The sequence below is a fragment of the Zonotrichia leucophrys genome, chromosome 3 (genome assembly GCF_028769735.1).
Source record: "Zonotrichia leucophrys gambelii isolate GWCS_2022_RI chromosome 3, RI_Zleu_2.0, whole genome shotgun sequence".
Taxonomy (NCBI): Eukaryota; Metazoa; Chordata; class Aves; order Passeriformes; family Passerellidae; genus Zonotrichia; species Zonotrichia leucophrys.
Window position 1 is genome coordinate 80,694,992 of NC_088172.1, and position 20,385 is coordinate 80,715,376.

At 36.1% G+C, this 20,385-nt stretch overlaps 1 protein-coding gene across 1 annotated transcript in view; it reads left to right on the top strand.

Moving 5' to 3' along the window:
• LRPPRC (leucine rich pentatricopeptide repeat containing) overlaps positions 1-20,385 on the top strand; it is an 87,156-nt gene that overhangs the window by 2,822 nt on the left and 63,949 nt on the right. The window contains exons 2-11 of the mRNA XM_064708981.1: positions 7,231-7,433; positions 10,039-10,161; positions 10,836-10,957; positions 11,047-11,105; positions 11,660-11,746; positions 12,230-12,356; positions 13,374-13,518; positions 14,402-14,544; positions 14,828-14,933; positions 15,014-15,121. Of these exons, the coding sequence (XP_064565051.1) occupies positions 7,231-7,433; positions 10,039-10,161; positions 10,836-10,957; positions 11,047-11,105; positions 11,660-11,746; positions 12,230-12,356; positions 13,374-13,518; positions 14,402-14,544; positions 14,828-14,933; positions 15,014-15,121 (1,223 nt within the window). The remainder of the gene's footprint in view (positions 1-7,230; positions 7,434-10,038; positions 10,162-10,835; positions 10,958-11,046; positions 11,106-11,659; positions 11,747-12,229; positions 12,357-13,373; positions 13,519-14,401; positions 14,545-14,827; positions 14,934-15,013; positions 15,122-20,385) is intronic.

Consider the following 20,385-nt stretch of genomic DNA (forward strand, 5'->3'; position numbering starts at 1 on the left):
GTAACAAACCTCTCCACTGACAAGTGTTCAGAGTATTTTTGAGTTCACATCAGGATATTTATTCTACATATTGTAGGTGATGTTACAGTTTGATGTTGCAGCTTTCTGCTGTGGGAAAGTTAATGCTCAGAAATAGGGTCTTGGCTCCATTCTTCTGGCAGCCTCCTGTTGCTGGCCACCTTGGCTGGGCTGGCTCTAAATCAGGCAAGGAGAACAGTTAGGCTCCTAAAGCTTAGAGATCATGGAAGTATAGCTGAAGAGGAAAATCAAGGAGAATCTGTACAATAACAAAATGAAATCAAACTAGCAAACCTGCTCCAGTGTGGGCTCTTTTCTCTACAGGCCCAAAGGTCCTGCCAGGACTCTGCTCCTTCACGAGCTTGTCTCTGTTTTCAAAACTGAACTCAGCATAAATCCAAAAGACAGCCCCATACTTGCTACTTTGAAGAAAATTAACCCAGGCAAAACCAGCACAGAAGGTGCTTGTAAGAACTCTTGCCTTTGGATTCACTGTGCTGTGTTTCAATTATGTTGGTAAGATGGGAGAGTGAATATCTCTTTAAAAAAGGTTTCAGACTGGGACAATGGGTTCGATTAAGTCATAAATTAAAGACCCAAATGATTCATGGCTTAGTGAATTGTGCATTTTCATTTTTTTATTTGTTTTAGATTAGCTGCAAGCAAGTTCTTTTTGGCTATTTACTGTCATAGTCAGCAATCCATTACCAATGGACAGAAATGTAGAACTGAATGCTTAATGAAAGCATAGAACTGAATGCTTAATTACAGTAGCAAAATAGATAGGAAGGGTCCTCAAATGCAGAGGAGGCATTGAGTAGACTTGCTTTCCATAATACTTTGCTGTAATAAAGTTGCACAAGCTGTGCTGTTGTAATTAAGTGTTTTAGTGATGGTTATAAAATACCCAGATACTTCCCAAGAAATCACAGACTCTTAGAGGTGTTAAGGTTGGGAAAGGTCTCTGGGATTATCGAGTCCAGCAGTTGGCTGACACTGCCAGCTTCACCACTAAGCCACGTCCTAGAGTACCTCACCTGCCTGTCCTTTGAGCACTCCAGGGAAGGTGACTGACACTTCCTGGGCACCCTGTTCCAGTGCTTGACACCCTTTTCAGTGAGGAGGTTTTTCCTGAGATCCTAAGTGCACCACAAAAGGTTTTCTCTTTTACTTCTTGTGAATCACGTAAGGAATTTTTTAGATATTCTCCAAGAAACACAAAGTTTGGCAATCTGCACGGAAAGACATGAATTTTTCTCTCTGGCAAGATCCTGCTATATCTCATTAAAACAACTGTATGTTAACCATGATTAACTGTATAAAAAGGCCTGAACATTGTGCCTTTTTGTACAGCTGGTCATGGCTATCAACACAAATACTGTTTTAACAGTCGTGTGAATCATGCTGGGATATCAGGTGGTAAGTTTAGTGTTAGGTTTACTGAATTTAGTGTTAGATCTGGAGTGCTTTTATGTACACTAATGAATTCTAACTCACTTAAGTTTGCCATTATTCTGCTTCAATGATGACTTTGAGAACTATTGCATGCAGGTTTTGCCTATTTAGTTTAGAAAGAACAAAATATTCAATACTTTCCATAGAAAAAGCACAGCAACTACCTTATTGTAGCTCTGATAAAGGGAGGCAAATGTCTCATATTTATAATTAAACATGTGGTTATCTTCATATATTTATACAAATATATAAATAATGCATGAATAAATATATAGCTGAATATATAAATATAATTTAATGTTTGTAATTGGTCAAGTCTTATGGAAAGCAGCCCTTCTGCTGCTGCAAGGGGAAACATGAACATCACCTACTTTTTGGGTTTTGGGAAAGATGGGACTTTTTTACTCAGGCTGGTGTGTAAGATATGTTCCTGTAGGAAATTAAAGGCAGTGCCTTAAGTCTGCTCTGGCAGTGTGGAAGACATAAGTATGTGGGTACAGCACTGGGATTCCTGCTTAAACCCTTGTAAACAGAAGAATTTTACTGGTTGATTTAATGTAAATTTCTCCATGCACACTTCATCTCTGCATCAGTTTTTGTGAGTTGATTCTCAGCTGCTTTCCCAGTGTTGTAAGCCAAACTGGAGGCGGAGTTGCCACGTGTTTTGGGATTCCAACTGCACAGGTAACCTTTCCTGAGGGCTGCAGTTGTAGAGACAAAGCTGAAAATGGTGTAAAGGCTCCAGTATCTCAATGCTGCTTCCAATCTTGTGATTGTGGGAGTTGGAGAGAGATTGTCATAGGGCTCAGTGTATCCTTTTGAGCTTCTCCCAAGTGTATTAGAGAGAAATTACATGTTTTGGGGAAGAACCACATTGCTCATTCAGACAGATCTGAAATTTACTGTGCAGCTTTATGTGCTTACAAATAAAGTGTTTCACATGGGGAAAAGCTTAAAATGCCATTTGGAGGTAATAGATGAAAGCAAATACTTGGTACTCATTGCAGCTCTTAGGGAAGTATATGTTTTGTTGTGTAGCGTAGCATTTAAGTCTGGAAAAAGTGAATTAAAGTAATGGGGGAAATATAATCACATCATAAAACTGTGTAATCAAACATCTAGTTTGCAGGATCAGAAGTATCAAGGTCATGCATGATAGATTTTTTCCCCACTCCTAATGTTGCTTTAGAAACTTCCAAATGAGAAAGCTTGACTGAAGTATCCCATTCAAATATTTCATTACAATTAATATTACAACGATTAGTTTTGGTTGTGTGATTCCTGGTGGATTAGGTTCAGTTGCTTCTGTGTTTGGAGAGTGGGATGGGCTAGACAAGTCCTTTAGGTCTTTTATACTTGGGTTTTTTTCCTGAATAAACACACCATGATGAAGAGATTATCTGTATTTTAGCTATGTTCTTGAGAATTTGAAGTCTTTTTTCCTGTGTGACATTTCATGCTTAGCAATGCCTCATTTTCAGTACCCTCTGGGCTGCACTGCTTAGCAAGCTGTACCCCATCTTGAATTTCTGCATTTGTTTTGTCCAAAATACTCAACTTCTTGACTTCTGTATTGAAGCTATTATTGCACATGGATTGTGCCAGTCATTTCCTAGTTGGGCCAGGAGATAGCTTCACTTGGACTCCCCCACAATATTCCCAGTTCTGCAAGGAACCACATTTTAATTTTGTGTATGGATTTAAAATATTTTTGCACAACTACTGCATCCATGCTAGAAGTACATTGTATCTCCTTGCTTTGCTTGCAAGCAGGTTGTCAGGTAAAGTGGTGCCAGAAGCCTGTACATCAATCTGTATTTTTTTGTTAGGCTTCTGTTTCTCCCACAACTTCCATGGATTTTTCAGAGTAAATCCAAAGGATTGGAGTTTGAGTAAGATCCAGTAATTTGCCTTCAATATATCTTAATGTTTTCAGGAATTATTTGAGTCATTCTTCCATATTCTCACCTACACCCCCATCTTCTTGTTAAAATTAGTAATGATAGTTAAAATTTACAGATGGTTGCAATTAACATTTCTTGAAAGCCAAACAGTGTATGAGCTGTCATTTTTTCCCTGTGAAGAGGTGATTTCTAAAATCATCTTTATTAAATTTAGCAACCTTTCTTGCTGCCTTTTTAGGTCACTTCCTGAGAGAAATAGTTAATATGGCCTTCTTGATTTTTATCCTTGCTTTTTTTTTCTATTTGTCTTAATTGGATGTTGTTTTTCAACTTCTGAAAATTAAAGATTCCTGATGCATGGATAACTGCCTCGTTTTGTTAGCTTCTTTTTGTGTTTCATAGGGAGGTTGCCTCCTCTGTTCTCCTGCCATTTGCCTGAAATCAAACCTAATGCTGTGTCCCTTGATTTGTTAAGTTTGTATCTTTTTTTGAAAGCTGACTTTCTGGTCTGCTCAATCTTTCATCTTATAAAATAGTGAGCTCTTTCTTGGTGTTTTTGGTTTTTTTGTGGGCTTTTTTTTTTTTAAATTTTGAGTTCTTAGTTGATTTGTAGTGCTGCATACCAGATTCAAAACAGTAGATGCTGCAGCATCATTCACCTTTTGAAGCCATAGTTATCTTTAATAAATTGTTATTATGGGATTGGCTTAACATTACACAGCACCTTAGTGTAAAGATGTAATTCATTCAAATGCTGAAGGCCTGCTGAAGAAATGCTCAATTCTGCTCACCTTTCAGAAGGTGAAGTTACTGTATAAAAATAACACTTTCATGTAAGTGTCTAGTGTTTTACAGTGTGCAACTGTAGCAATTGATACCTATGTTATAAATAGCATGGTGCTAAATGTGAAGCAGGAGAGTTTAGTAGCAAATGAAACTTAAGAGTTTCTTGTGCTGTTAACCAGCTTATGTTGAGCATGCACATTGTGTTGTCTTTACACTTCATCTGATGGTGCTGTGCAAGTGTTTAAAATACTTGTGACTTCTGAGAAGAAACTCTTACAAAGATGGCTTTCTTAAAACGGTGCAGGACTTAAGAACTTAGATAGCAATTTGTTTATGGTTAGAAGTGTGCTGTATGTCATAAGATACTGTTCAATAATTTGAAAAATACCTTAAACATGAGCAGGTTTTTACAGGGAAAAGCATTTCTATTCTAATCTGAAGCACAAGAGTTGTGTCCACTCATGCTTTGATTGTTAATGGCAGTTAAAGTATGAATTTCTGTGTTCCAAATACAGCCCTGTGTTGCTACAGCTTCCAGAGCATTTTTCTAACCTTTCTGCAAGTATTCTGAAAAGCTTTCAAGTAGCTCTTTTAATGGGCATATAAGAGTGAATGATACAATTTTCTTTTTTAATTTATATCTTTAAGAAATTGATAAAGAACTTGCATTCATTACAATTTAGTTCTTCTAGCTACCCAGTGGCTAGTTCAAAGTTGAGTATTGCTATTCATGTGTTAGAAGGAGTTATTTAAGTTCTAAGCATCTCACTTGTTTGTTAAATCCTGGAGGAGTGAAAATTGAGTGTCTCACTGTTATTCTTACCTTGTGCTCCTGGATTTTATGCTAATTAGTCTGATAACTTCTGTTTTCCAAAAGTACCTTGTGTCTGGTTATAGGAGGCAATAGAAGGAGAAAAGGAAAAGGAGGGAAAGAATTGGGGAAAATGACACCCTTGGGAATACTTTTAGTGAGACATGGCATTACTAGTAGCAGCAAAAAAGTTTGTTGTTAATCTGGTAAGGTGCTTGCCATGAAAGGTGGTGTTTCAGAGCTTTTCCTTTGTTGTTTGTTTTTATTTCTATGATTTTAGGTACTTTTTCTTTCTCAGTTTCTTTTTATTCCATGTTAATTCTGGTGGGTTGTGGACCTGGTGAGCTGTTTCCTCTCTAAGCTGATGCAACAGTAATTTTACTTTTTTGTAGAAGTGGATAAATTGATATTGTGCTCGGTTAGTAAGTGAAATAAGCTCACAGAGGGATCTGAATAAAATGAGAGCTAGCCCAAAGGGATTGGTGGGGACTTGCATCCATCAAGGAATGGAACTGACACTACAGGAGGGGATCTCTCCTTTTTTGTCAGTCTTTCTTCCCTTCTTCAATTCTTTCTTCTTTATCCTTTCCCTAGTGAAATACCATGGAGATAGTTAGCTGGGCTCTGGGATATTCTTCAGGAGGAAACTTTAGAAGATAGGGCAGTGTAAAAATCATGTTCTTGAAAGACCTAATGCCAAATAATAGTGATGTTCTTCATTACTGAAGGATTTTTTTTTAAATCAAATATCTGTTCAACTGCTGTCATGGCTCCATTAGGAAAGAGATTCTGCTTCAGGCTACTCTAGAATTTATGGCCTGCTGAGCTACCAAATCAAGATTTCAGAGAGCAAGTAAGAAGTTGGTCTTTTGGGCTACTTTCTGCTCACAAGAGGCAACAGATGGTGAACCAGCAGTCTGTATTTTGTACCCCAGTGATGATTTCTCTGCCATTTAGCAGCTTGCTGCCAGTGCTTCTGAAACCAGTGCAATTGCCACCAGCAAGCTTTTCTCCTCCACTGGCCTTGTCTCCTTGGGCCCTGAACAGTGACTGCTGGGTGAGAAAGCAGCCAGCAGACAGAGCTGGGAAAGCTGCAGGGGCAGGAAATGGTTTTGTAGAGAATGTCAGCACTCCTGGCTTTTAGGGCTGCCAGTTCACAAAATGTGCAGCCATTACTCTGTGGTAGGGACTCCTGGAGCACCTGTAGCAGCAGGGAGTACCAACCTTGGGGGTTTGGAGTTTTTTTAAACTAGTCTAGAAAGCTTACAAAAATTTAACTTAAGAGTTGTCTGAAGAGCCAGAGATGAGGAAGGGCAATTTTAGAAGTTGCTGAATCTTGCTTTTGCCACCCAGGAAATAGCACCTTTTTTTGTACAGGATTCTGGAGGAGAGTAATCTGGTTTATTTTATGAAGTTGTAAGCACAGTTGAGAACAGACTTCCTGAAATGCTTATGTGTAATGATAATTTCACCTGTACAGGCTGTTCATAACCTTGGTGTGGCACATATTCAATTTTTTTTTACTCTTATATATTAACTTGTTCTTAAAAAAAAAAAAAAAGGCAAGCTTTTTTTTTTATTGTTTTGCTGGAAATAAGATCCCTTTCTCGTTATGCTTCGTTTTGTCATATTTTATTTTGAGAAAAGAAATGTTGAAACAAATCTGCTGTTGATGTGTGGTTTACATGGCAGAATGGGTGGATGCTTCATGCTGGTTATTGTCAATTCTGTAAAATGTGGAATAATCCTGTTGGTGTCCAAGCCATTGTTGTCTAACACACCGACCTCTGCATTAGTTCTTGTGCAGTTTCATTGACGAGGAAGGTCTGATTTGCTACCTTGATTTACTGTGTTCTGGAAGATCTGTCTGTGACTGTTCTTGAGATTTTTCAAAACCTTTTGAGAGCTTTAGGGAGTGGCTGTAATGGGACAATAGACTTTTATAGCACTTTGGATGACTTAAAAGTTTTATTTTTGTGGGAATATTATTTGAACCATTTAATTCATGAGATGAAACTAACTGAAAATTTCAGAGAAACTTGTCACTGTGAGAAAATGTATGACTGACTTCTTAAGTAGAAAGACACTGAAACGAATCACTTATATTTGTTTGTTTATTTTAAAATGGAATGGTTTTGAGACTGTTCATCAGCAAGCAGTGCGCTATTGTATTTTTGACATTATGTGACTAGTCTAGATCCAAAATGACTCACAGAAATGGAATCTTTATTTTTTTGTTTGTTTCTGTTCAAGCAGGAATGCTATAAGCCAAGTCAGGTTCCTCACACTTGCACCTCAAGAGGAAGGAAGTGTTAAAGAAGAAGCAGTCGCAGAAGTTCGAAGCAGACGGACCTGGCAGTTTGACTGGGCGTTAAATAAAGTGGATAACTCTGTCAGAAAAACTGGCCGCATCCCTAAAGCTCTCCTTCTCAAAATCTTCCAGGATATAAGCAATGCAGGTAAGTTGCTTCCACTTAAAACCCAGTTAAGCTGAGTTTCAGGCTGCTGTCTAACCAAGGAAATGAATTGAGTGTTCTGATCTGTATTTTGTCTTTGAGTGTTGTTTGATCTGCTGTATATGTTGATGGATAGGCTTTAACTGCTTTAGAAATATTATTTTGTTTTGAATGCTCATGTTAGCTTATTCAAGCTTGGGTTTTTTGTGTCTTTAAGAATTTAAGTCTTATAAAGGTGTACTTTTAAGGTATGTTATATTGCCTTGCTTATTGTCGAGTTTTAATCTGGTAATGCACTTTCCTCATGTAACTGTATTTTACTCTCTGAGCAGGGATCATATGTGCCTCCTTTGCAGTGTATATTTTTAAAGCATCTATAATGAACCATGCTGCCCTTAAGATGTTATTTGTCTTAAATGGAATTACAACAGGGAAATGTGGAGGTGATACACAAGTTTCCACGTGCCCAGGTAGCTCTGTTCATGGCAAGAAAGCTTTGGTTTTTTTTAATAACAGAAAACCAAATAGCAGAGGCATTGTCCATTCTGATAGATTCAATACCTCTTTGGCTAAAATATGCAGACCACATTAGTGTTTTGCAGACCAGCTGCCACAATTGCTGAGGTTTGGTACCAGTTAGGATGAGTCAGTGGAGGTATTTAAAGAATATACTTGCTAAGTACTACTGCCAATATTTATCAATGGCAGCATGTCGCAGACATCTTTCCATTAAAATCCTTTCTTCGGATTTTTCCTGCTGAAGCTGAGGAGTTTCAGGCACAAATGTAAATAATGGTTTTCTGCTGCTGTGGAATGCAACAGGTGGATCTGTGATTGGTCTCCTGTGGATGTTTGGATTTACTGACCACTCACGGCAGAGCTGCTCTCGCTCTCTGCTGAGACACAGACCTTTGTTATTCATTCTTTTCTGTTCTTAGCTTAGCTAGCCTTCTGAGAACTTTTCCTTCTATTTCTTTTAGTATAGATATAATGTAATATATATATAGAATAAAATAATAAATCAAGCCTTCTGATCATGGAATCAACATTCTCAGCTCTCTCTCATCCTGAAAACCCCTGTGACCACGGTCACAGCAGCATGTATTGTTTTGCTTAAGTTTTAAACTTTGCTGTGTGTTACTCTATTCTGTAACGCCTTGTCTAGCTGGCATTGTGCTTTTAAAAGTGTTCCATTTTACTGTTTAAAGGCTGAACCTTCAATTCATGCTCTTTCTGTTGAATGGAGTTTTTTCTTTTTTGCTTGGGACATCCTTTCTGGTTCTGACTGCTTTGTTGTTTTTTCCATGTAAACCTCTAATTTGAGAATGTGGGTTGGCAAGAGCTTTGTAGCTGTAAACTTCTCTGCAAGTAGTTCTTCATGAACCTTGACTAGTTCCACAGTTTCTAAGTCATACTAACAAAAAAAATCTTAATCTCTTGTAGGGTATTCCTTTGGCTTTGGAATTGTATTTAAAAATAAATGCATAGAACTTCACAAATTATTTAGTTAAGATGCTATTAAAATAAATGGCAAATATTACCATATGAAAAATTTAGTCCTTGTTTATTTCTTAATAATGAAACTAGTTTAGCAAAAGTGTGTAAAGTTAGTGTTGATTTCTGCCTGTTTTTATTGTTTTTCCATTTCTAATTACAACACAAAAAATGCCTGAAAAGATCTACCTGTTTGCAGTAGATCTCATTGTGCATCTCTCCATCCTCACACTGCCAAAAGTTTTTGATTTTCTTTTCTTTTTCAAGGTACTATGAAACTGAAGATGTGTTGTTTTTTGCATTGCATGAAGTAATTATGTGCAGGGATTTAAATGCTGGTCAGTTAAGAATTGATGATCATACTTGACAGCATGTTGCTTTCTAAGCAAACTCTCATTTTTACTTGAAATTGCTGGGTTTGTATCTAAAGGTGGGATAGAGAAAATAATTGTCTTCAGCTGACTGGGTCATCTGCGATAGATTCTGCAGTTCTGCCTTTGCCTCAGGAATAGTAGTGAAGTACAAAAAAGAGATGAGTTTATAGTTAAGTTAAGTTTTTTGACATTCTGTGACTAGTACAGAAGTCAGAAAAGGCAGATAATCTTACAGTTCACTATTCTCTAGGTGTAAATTTTCTCATTTGTTATGTATTAAGCATAGGCAGAACTGGAAATGGAAGTTTGTGTGGAAGTGTCTCTGACTACCACTTGTGGAATTATATTGAATTGGTATGAAGCATTTTGACATTTTAGAAATTCATGGGAAAGTCATGTCCCTGTTACAATGAAATTATCTCAGGATCTTGAGTTGGGAAGTTGAAAGTATTAGATAATCTAAGTTTAGGAATTTTGTGTTGTCTTCTAACAATTTCTGCTCAGCTAAGCTCATTATTGTACTAAATGGCATGTTTTGTCATGAATCTTTTTAGGTAGTGCACAGTACTGCTGTTGTTTAATCATTTGGGTATCCTGTTAATTTAAAATCTTCAGTCTTGGAGAAAATTCTGTTTTATAGAAAGTGCCTAAATGTTTCAGTAGATCAGTCTCAAATCTTATTTCTGATATTGAATGCATAATCATTTATTAATAAATTTGTGGTTTTGTTCCATTTGCAGGGTGTCCAGGGAGTAACCACACCTTGCTTTTGTTACAAAGTTGTGGTGCTGTCTTACCAGAGGTATTGTCATCGGAAAGAACAGAACTGGCCCATATGATATGGGACAAGATGAAAGAACTTGGTACGTTGTGTCTGTTAGTCCTTCTTGCAAGAACAGCTCTGTGCTTTAGTTGCTCTCTTTGTAATGAGACACAATTTATTTTAATGGTATTTAAATGTTAGTTTATAACAGGTTGCAGTTAGTACTGAATGAACAGTGGATTTCATTATTCAGGTGAGAGACCTGTTTGTAATTCTGGGGGTTATAGTGACATCTAGGGGTGTTAATCTAAAATTCTAAAATCTAAAGATTTTTTGAAACATGTTTAAATTGGACTTCTGCTTGATTTTTATTATTGAGTTTACTTTCTGTTAGATGCTACCGATATATTTGATGGACTACATATTCCTAGTGCTACCAGCAATTTTATCAGATTATATTTTTATTGTGAGTCATTTATATATAGATAATGCATAGGTAAGTGCTTTTTTGATAGTAACATTGCCGAATCTGTAAAATAGATACAGCTGTAGAGACTGTAGAATAGCATTGCTGTTACTGTGCTCATTATGTTTTAGCCTTTTATAAACACCAGAGCTGTTAAATAAATGTCTGATGCTTCAAAGGTGAATAAAATGACTCTCTCCTAAGTTCATACAGAATAAAATGGACATGAAATTAATTACCTGAGAAAGCTATGAAACTGTGTTGAATTTAGAGAATCTACATTGACTGTTTTTGAAATATTTCCTTAGGTGCTGTGTATGATACGAGCCATTACAATGCTTTGCTTAAAGTGTATCTTCAGAATGAGCACAAGTTTTCTCCGACAGAATTCTTGGCCAGGATGGAGGAAGCAAATGTGCAGCCCAATCGAGTAGGTGTCCTTTTAAAGATCTTCATTCTTAATAGCAGGCTCCATTTATTGAATGGAAACAGTTAACTTGCCCATTTTGTTTTCTACAGGTTACATACCAAAGGTTGATTGCTGCTTATTGCAATGAGGGTGACATTGAAGGAGCAAGGTATTCTTTTGCATTTATGTTTAAAGGGATTTCCACAAAATCTGTTTCTCATATTCCCTACCACTGATGTTAAAACTGATTTCTGTGTGATTCATAGAAATTGAGCAAAGCAAAGAAGGATTTTAATATAAGCATATTTTTAACCAAGCAATGAAGAACAATTTCCTGGAGACTGCCAAAACCTACACAAGCGAAATAAAAATAAGTGATAGACCAGTGTGTTCAAATCAAGTTGTAATCACATTGCTCAGAAAATAACTTGGTTTTGTCATTTCTAGAGCCATTATGCAAAAGCGTGAGGTTATGAAGGCTTACTGGCAAAGGCATTTGAGAATAAAGTGGGCTAAGGAGCAAATTGTAATAATTGTGGTTGTTGTTGTTCTCAAACAGGGCTTGCCGGGTATCTCTTAACAATTTTAGCAAGGTTAAGCTGTAACAGTGTGATTGAGGGGTATGAGAAATAAGTAAAAGGAAGATAAAAATAAAAAGAACCCAGCCCCACCTTAGTGTCTGCATGTTCCAAAGTGGCAAATACAATTTTTTTTTTTTTTCAGTAAGATTCTTGGATTTATGAAGAGCAAAGATCTCCCCATCACTGAGGCAGTATTCAGTAGTCTTTTGAAAGGCCATGCAAGATCGGGGTAATGTTTAATACCTTTTATTCCTTTTGTTTACTGTTAGCTTTACTAAAATATCAAGTGTTACTGTACAGAAAAAATTACATGCTGCAGAATAGTGTGGTGGTTTTGAATAATAATATGTAGAAGACTGTCTCTACATTTATGAAGCAAAAAAGCTATTTAACAAAGGAAGTAGATTTTTTTCTTGTGTATGAAAATCTTGTATTTCAAGATAAATTACTGTACTTTTGTAGTGTTTGAGAAGAAATTTGCTGCACTTAGTTCTGAACTTTATAATCTGTTAAAGTTGAAAGAGTATTTTAAGTAATACAATTATTAAAAAGATATGCACTTTCACCTTTCAGGATTTGCTTAGTTAAAATAAGTTTCTCTAAGTTGCAGTCTTTGTTTCCAATTCTAATTAATTTAGTGAGGAAATGTAGTAGTTGCAATAAGCATCATTATGATTAAATCTACTGAGAGTCTTGCTTTGAATTCTTTCAGAGATATGAAAAGTGCAGAAAACATCCTTTCAGTGATGAGGATGGCTGGTGTTGAACCAGGTCCGGACACCTATTTATCACTGCTGAATGTGTATGCTGAAAAGGGTGATGCTGATAGCATCAAAAAGGTATTGCCAGTTTGAATTTAAATACAACTTGTTTTATCTTTTGTTCAGTAAAACTTTGGAATGCTTTCTGTCCCGACTGGAGAAATAAAAATTTGTAATTGGTTTCCTCCTACTTGGAAGTAATTATCAAAAATTTTTTATTGCAATTAAATAGCTGATTTAACAGAAAACAATGTCACAATTTCTAAAAAATATTTGTCTTTTGATAGTGGCATTTCACTCTGGGAAGATAGATTTGTCAGTGAGCAATTTAATAATTTAGTTTTTTTTTAAAAGACAGTGCATGTAGGATATCTATGGATTTATTTATGAAAACAAAAAGTAAACTTTGCTTATTCTGTTCCCATTGAGCCATTCTTTGGCCATTGAAATCACAGGATTTTTCCAGTAAAAATGAATTTTTTTTTTAAGAATTCGTACATACAGCTTAGGTATTTATAAGGTGAGGCTTCCTTACAGCCCTTTGTGAAGCTGATTTTTTTCAAGTATTCTCTCACTTTTTTTTAAATCAAAGAAATACTCATGAAGCAATGAGAAAAGATCAAACCAGTTTTCTTAAGTTGTTTCAGGCGTTTAATCAGATGTAGAGGACCAAATCAAGGAAGAAGATATTGGAAACAACTTTCCTCTATGACTTGAACAAATACTCATCAACCAATATTCTTCCAAACAGTGACAAAATGTTGGATTTGTCCTTCTTCCCTTTACAAAGTAATTTCTTTTGAAAGTCATCCACAGTGAGAATACCTCTAGTGCTTTCATATATTATTAGATATTGGAAAGAAACTATATGCTGTATTCCTTTTAGGTGTCCCTTTTTCTTTTCACAGTCTAAAGGTGTTTGAGTCTCTCTTAATACTTCTTGCATATTTTTTTTCTCTACCATGTTCCATTATCTAAATCTGTGGATTTTAAAAAAGAAAAAACCCAGGTTTTTATGCTTGTTTTGATTTAAAAAGTATTCCGCTTTGAGTCACTTTGGAGTTGATTCAAGTTAAATTTATTTTGATTTTACAGACTCTAGAGCAGGTTGAGAAGACTGAAGGGTACCTTATGGACAGGATTTTGATGCAGGTGATTTTCAGCCTTGCCAAGGCTGGGTATCCACAGCACATCGAGGATATTAAAGGACGTATAAGATTTGAAAAGGAAATAATTCCAGGTATGTCCTTGGTTCCCACAGCAGGGTGGAGAGAAAGCACTTTTTTCCTTTTTTTCTTATTTTTTTGTTTTGTTTTGTTTTTTGTTTGTTTGTTTTTGTTGTTGCTGGTTTTTTCCTTCTTTTTCCAAAAATAGGTGATTTTGCAGTTTTCTCTTGAATACTGAGGGAAAGGAATATTTTTGCCATTAGTTTGTGGATTAATTTGTGTGCTTGTGTGGTTTAGATTGTATTTCATAAAATCTAAATATGAAACAGCTTTAATAATTTGCAAAATTAATCTGTCATTTAAAAAAATTCTAACATGAATTAAGCTTTTATAAGAAGGCAGCAAGTGTGGAGTCCTTTCTTAACACGGCTCTTAAGATTCCTGTTATGAGAGCTCTTCAAGACTGCCATAAAAAAAGGGATAGTAAATACTAAATACAGTGTTTTATTACTTACCTTTAAAGTTGCTTCTGGGTCCCAGTATGTTTAATCTGATTGATAGCTATTAATTATACTTCATGCCTTTTTTTTTTTTACGTGTCTAGGAATTAGTTTCTTTTTTCTTATCCTTCTGTCATGCTGCAGGGGTGATACTTCTGTAATTTTTGGCCTAGTCTTCTTATGAGAAAAGTGAATTTCATTGATAAATATAAATAATTCTGGAAAAGGTAGTCTCAGATTTGGATTGTGAATCTTATTTAAGGTATTATATAAAGTATTTAAGTATGTACTTATATACTTAGTATTATTTAAAGTACTTATATAAAGTATTTAAGTATGTTAATAGTACTTGTAAAACATTTACTTTTCTAGCTTTCACTGATTTTAGTAGCTTAAAATGAAAAAGTTTTGTGCACTTTATTAATGTATTAATGTTGTTCTGTTTTTCACTTGCTAGATGTAATGAACCTGTGTTTGACTCTGATAACTCATGGCTTTGAAGATATCAGCTTCAGCATCTTGAAGTCTTTAAGTCATTTATCACGTGAAGATATGGACCAAGGTAGCTTCTTCTTGCAGCATTGTGTAAATAGAAATCTGGTAAGCAGAACAGTAATACTTTTTTCTTAATCTAATAATAGCAGTATATTTATTTAGTTTAATGCAGCTGTGAAGATTGCAGATGGTGAGTTGTTGCACAGTTCTTAAGAGGAAAAGAAGTGTTTTATTATTCTGTACCAACTTGTATAGTAAATTGAAATTCACAGTGAAATCCTCTTTTGCTTATGTAATATCCATTTTCTAAACATTAGAAGAATCTGACACTCTTAGTAGTTTGATAAATTGATAAATACCTTAAATGAATTTTTGAAATTGTTGGCAGCCTATGAGCAAGCTGAAGCAGTTCAGTAAGGAGTTAAAGGAAGCAAAGATGCACTCGGCGCCGTTACCGTTTATCTTGCGTTGCGCTTTGGAGGCCAACAGATCAGGTACTCTGCTGTTTAGTTATTCTGCCTGTGCTCATTTACAGTACCTGGTCACTGTTTAATCATTTGGTTCATGTTTGCAGCCTTGGCCATTGATGTGATGAAGATGATGAAAGAGGAAGGCTTGCCACTCAGACCTCACTATTGCTGGCCACTGCTAGTTGCATACCAGAAAGAGAATAATCTTAAAGGTGAGTTGTCTGAAAAATGCTCCTGTGGCATTATTGCATACCTAGTGCACAAATCCTACTGCTATGAGATTCATCAGAAATGTAACAAAGCCCTTGCTGTATGTCCTCATTTCAAACAATTTTTCCTTCAGAAAGACTTTTTCTAAAACCTCCTTTCTTGCTTGATTGTGATACAGTTCTACAAATGTCAAATCTCACTTGACATAGAAAGATGTGAGAGAGTGTGTGGTTATCTTTTTAACTTTTCACATTCTTTGTGCATTCCAGCGTCCTCTATGTTGCTCATTACTATTTTCAGTTTACTCTTGAAGAAGCTGCACTCCAAATGAAGAATTTAAAAGTAAAGTTATGTTATTATAGCTCTCTTGGACTGCAAACCCAGTCCTTTATTCAAGCCAGCTTCTTACTATTTGCCAGATGAACCAAGCGTGAGTTTTTTTAGAATCATAAAAACTGCAGAAGAACTTACATTGCTGAATGTGTGAGCCTGACCTGACAGCATACTGATTGAAGGACAAAAATGCTCAATCTTTGGGATTCTTAAGTAGGTTGAAGCATTTAGCATACTTTCCCCTGTTACACATGGGGATGTCTACAGGATATGAATAAGAATTGAAAAAATATTAAATTTTATAGTACAGTATCTAATTCTTTGGTTTGCGTTATTGGTAATTCAGAAAGAACGGTATTGTAAAAAGATGCTTTTAACAGAAGTACTTCCCCCTTGGGGAAACAAAAAACTGTCTTTTTCATCTTATCTCACAGTATAATGTGCTTTAGAATGAGATGCAGAGTTGTTAGTGTGACACTGGGTGACAAACAAAATGCACAAACAAAAAAAAAGTGCTTTTAGCAGACTCTTCCATATCGCAATTTTATCTTAAATATACAGTCATATTCCAGTTTGGAAGAAATGCTGAAACAAGTATTCCCTAATTGTTTCTGGCTATAAAAATGTCTCAAGTCTTTTTCAAAAAGCCTTTGTGAAAACAATATTCAGTTTTTATTAACTCCTTAGGCTCTGTTCCTGCTAGGCTACTGCCCAGGTTTATCTTCTCCCAGGTTTTCAAATTCTTGAAAGTTCTATGATATTTTAAAAGTCTGGCAATGTTGTTTTAGTTGGGTCCTTTGTGATTTACTTGAAACACAATGTTGCCAAAAATAAGTAAATGGAAATAAATCAGTACCATACTTGCTTGTGTGGTTGCTGCCTACTGAAGAAAGCTGCTTTCTTTTACTCCATGAACAATTTCACCTCACTGACACAATTCTGGGAGATGTTGGAAGTATTTTTAGATTTAGACTTGGCTCCCAAAATTAAAGCAGTAGTTGAGCATCAAGAGAAACTTAGGTTTTCATACTTCTTTTGGTCTTTGTTGAGATCAGAGTTTGCCTTAATTTGGACTCCCTGCTGTAGAAATCAACTGTGCTTTGGCAACTGCAGTTGCTGCTGGAGGTCATGTAAGCAAATTGAGAAGAGAACTGATGAAGGATCCCTCAATTCCAGCATTTTTAGCCATTTTCTGTAAAGCCTTTGTTTTTCTGTCTGCAATGGCTTTGCTTACATGTACTTCTGTATGGCTGTAAGATAACGCTGTGAATTTGCAAACTCAGTTTGTAGCCTGGTACTCACTATCCAAGTTGATATTGTCAAGTGGAAGCACAGTACATACCTACACAAGTCAGTGATTTTTCAATTCTTTAAATATATTAGGTAAGAAATCCCTGCTCAGTTGCTTCTGTAGTGAGGAACCAGTGTAACTGTTCTTCATGAATGGTGAAACAAGTTGTCTTCTTCTCTTATGTAAGCTTGCATTCAATTTTTTCCGAGTTAATCGTAAAAAAAAAAAGAATAAATAAGTTCCACTATCTAAAAATACAACCAGTACACTTGAAGAAAGGTAAATAGGGGGAAAAAACCTCATCCACCTTGGAATTGTTTCGTAGAAATAATGGAGCAAACAGTCATGCTGCAGTGAGAGTCTAAGGATGACAGCAGGTAGTAAATTAATAGAATGGTGCTTTCTAGGAGCAAAAAATGTGAACAGGAGTATAGACACAGTATCACATCTCATACCAAAAATAAGGTAATTAATTTCTCAACAAGGTAGTAATGCCCAGCCTAATGCCTGTAGTTTTGTGTCTTGCTGTAGGCAAGGCTGGTGATGGAAGAGAACTTGGAGGAAAAACTGTTAAAAATAGGATGGAATGTAGACTGGACTAAGTAATTAGAATGAACAGAATAAAAGCAACAAGTTGTCTAGAACTGCAGTGTACAAACATCTGGATCAGTACATATAGTGTGACCCAATCAATTAAATAGCAAATAGCAGTGTTTAATTACACGTTTCTCTAATGTTTATTATAGCAAAATCTGATACTGGATAACAAAGAAAATTCTGTAATTTCTGTATTATAGAATTGTGTTTGAAAGAAAAGTAGCAGTGAAGTGGGGGCTAGGAGGTGTGAAATGAAATAAGGCCATTTTAAAATACACCTTAACCACTCTGAAACCACAAACAGTTCTTTTCAGTCATTTTCCACAGGCAGATAATTTCAGGTGGGGCATTGCCTTTATGTGCATCTGTTACATGAGTTGAGAAATACTTATTTTTTTAGTATTTATTAGACTTAGGAATGAAAAGTGCTTGCCCAGTTTAGAAGATCAATATGCAGTGGATCTGAAACTGTTACTGGCACTGAGAGTCATTTTGTATCAGATTATGCACTAAAGTCTAGAGGGCCTAGTGTAAGGAAGCAGAAATGTCCAACTTAGGCTTATTCCTGAATATTTTATAGCTCCCCTTTGCCTTTGAATGATCATGCTATTTTAAAAAACTCTCCTTACAAGTGTGTATTTTGCTTTTGGGTTCTACTGTTGTTGAACTATTGTATAAACTACTGTTACATACAAAACCCATGGTTAGTGAATGGTAATTCAGTTTTTACTTTGGAAAATAAGAGTCTGGCTCCAAAGGGAATAAGGGTGGTGATTTCACAAAGTTTCTGCTTGAAATCTTGTTTTATATTCTTCTGGCAAAGAATGTTCTGAGTGGATCTGAAACTACCAGCACAGCAAAAATACATTAAATGCTATACTTTCCTGAAGGTGAGCTTACTTTTTGACCTGAAGTTTCGGTTTTCTGTTTCCTCAGAAAACTACTTAAAGCCAAATGTATCTTCCTTTGCTCATGTAGAGCCATACATAGCTGCCTTAGAAATTCCTTCTGTTCTCATGGGACTGCTTTAGGGAGTAGGCATGACTTAACTGTGAGAACTTCAGGAGATGAATGGTAGACTGAAATGAAAGCCTCACTTCGCAGTTTTTGAAAAGCTGCTCTACCACATAAATGCTATGACCACCTCATAGTTCATCTCTTATATTTGTTCTTCAATATTCTGATTTGAGGGTGGAATCTGTTCATTGTGGTGTTTGAGTGCTGTTTCCAGTACTGACAAAAAGGAGTTGTTTGACTTCGTGTTTTTTCTATTTCTGTCCTCTTTCTACTCAGTTATTGAATTTTGTTTACTCAGCTCCTGTTTACTTACACATGTCAGCCTAAAACCTCAAAAAGCCTGTTCTCAATCAAGTGGGGAGATGATCAAAAGACTTTGCTGGGGGTTTTAGTCATGCCCAGTCTCTGGGATCAGTGGTCTCCAGAGTGGGGTGTGCAGGGCAGTCCATTGGGTTGTGAGTGGACTGTTAGCAAATAAATATTGTATCATTTTAATATTGTATCATTTTAATATTGTATCATTTTATCATTTTTGCCTCTCTATTTTCACGTATGTTTGATAATGCCCACAATACATGTGAATGTGTTCTCTACATGTGAATAATTTCTAAATCAATATATATGTATATTTGAGGGAGTGATCTCGAAAAAGATTGTGAGACCAGTGCTCTGCATGAGCATGACTGCACTTTTGTGCCTTTCTTTTTTAGTCTGTTTTTTGGTTGGGAGGGAGAGAAGAAATCAGTGTGCTTTCCATTATGAGCAGCAAAGAACTTATAAAAGTTCATGTACATAATGCTCAAATCTTTTTAACTGAAATGGAAATGTTTCATTGCTTAGTATTGTGGAAGATGTTTATTTGACTATAAAGTAGTTCTGCTTTTGATGAGGTAGAAAATGTATGCAAAACTGTAGAACTCTGTGTTGGTTTCATTAATCTTCTGTCCCCCCAAAAATTGTACATCAGCTGCCTTAAAAAAATGCTGCTGCGCATATTTTCATTTCAAGTTTGTGATTACTTTGGCTGTGGAATTACTTTGGTGCAGTGTGGTTGTGCTGGTGTTCTCACACCTGCTTTTTGCTGCTCAGGAAATGTGCCCTAGTCTGTCTGCCAGGGAGTGGGGATGCTTAATAAGCCTCTTTTCTGCACTCTGCAGCAGGCAGGCTTGAGCTCAAACCTCCTGAGTGCACCACACCTTATTCACTGTGGGATTTAGTTCTTGGTCTTCAAACTAATTTTAGTGTTAGAGTTATTTTTGAAAAGGTTTCAGCGTGAGAGGACTTAATGTATTTTCTGCATGTTGAAAACATGAAATAGAAGCTAGCTGTCAACATTTGAAAGGTATGAAGAAAGACTTGGTGTAATTAATTCTTTATTCATATTTTTGCAGATTCTGGTCCAAAATCAGAGTTTTGTTTAAGGCAAACTTGAACAGATGATGCGACTTTAATCTAGTGTGACTTGCCTGCATGTATTTTCAAGTGCTCAAAGGGAATTCACATTTGATTATTTGCACCATAGTGCACTGCATAAAATATTCATGGAAGTGTCACTTTTCCATAGGTGGCACTCCAGGGCAAAGACAGGGACTTTGGACATTTTTAAAGTAATAAGTATGAAATGCAAGTTGAAAAAAACATATGCTGTTTGGTACTGGTGTCCTGCAGCAACTGACAAATCCTTTTTAGACCAGCAAAAAATTATTATACCTGTATTGGTCTTGACAGGAGTTCAGAGTTTGGTGGCTGAGGTTACTGTAAGAAGTTCCTGCAAATCAGAAGAGTGTAGGCAATTAAAAAGAATGGCATATACTCTACACTCTACTTGCAGGACTATTAATATTGGTGTCTGGTGTCTTCAAATGTGACTCTGCAGAAGTGATACACAGTCTCGTTGTGTGACATGATGTGAACCCTGTCAAAGTTACAATGTGGCTTCACTGGGATTGGGAGACTCCTTTTTCTGAGTTTCCAGTTTGAAGCTGATGTGTTGTAATCAACCAGTTTGATTGCAAACATGTTACTACT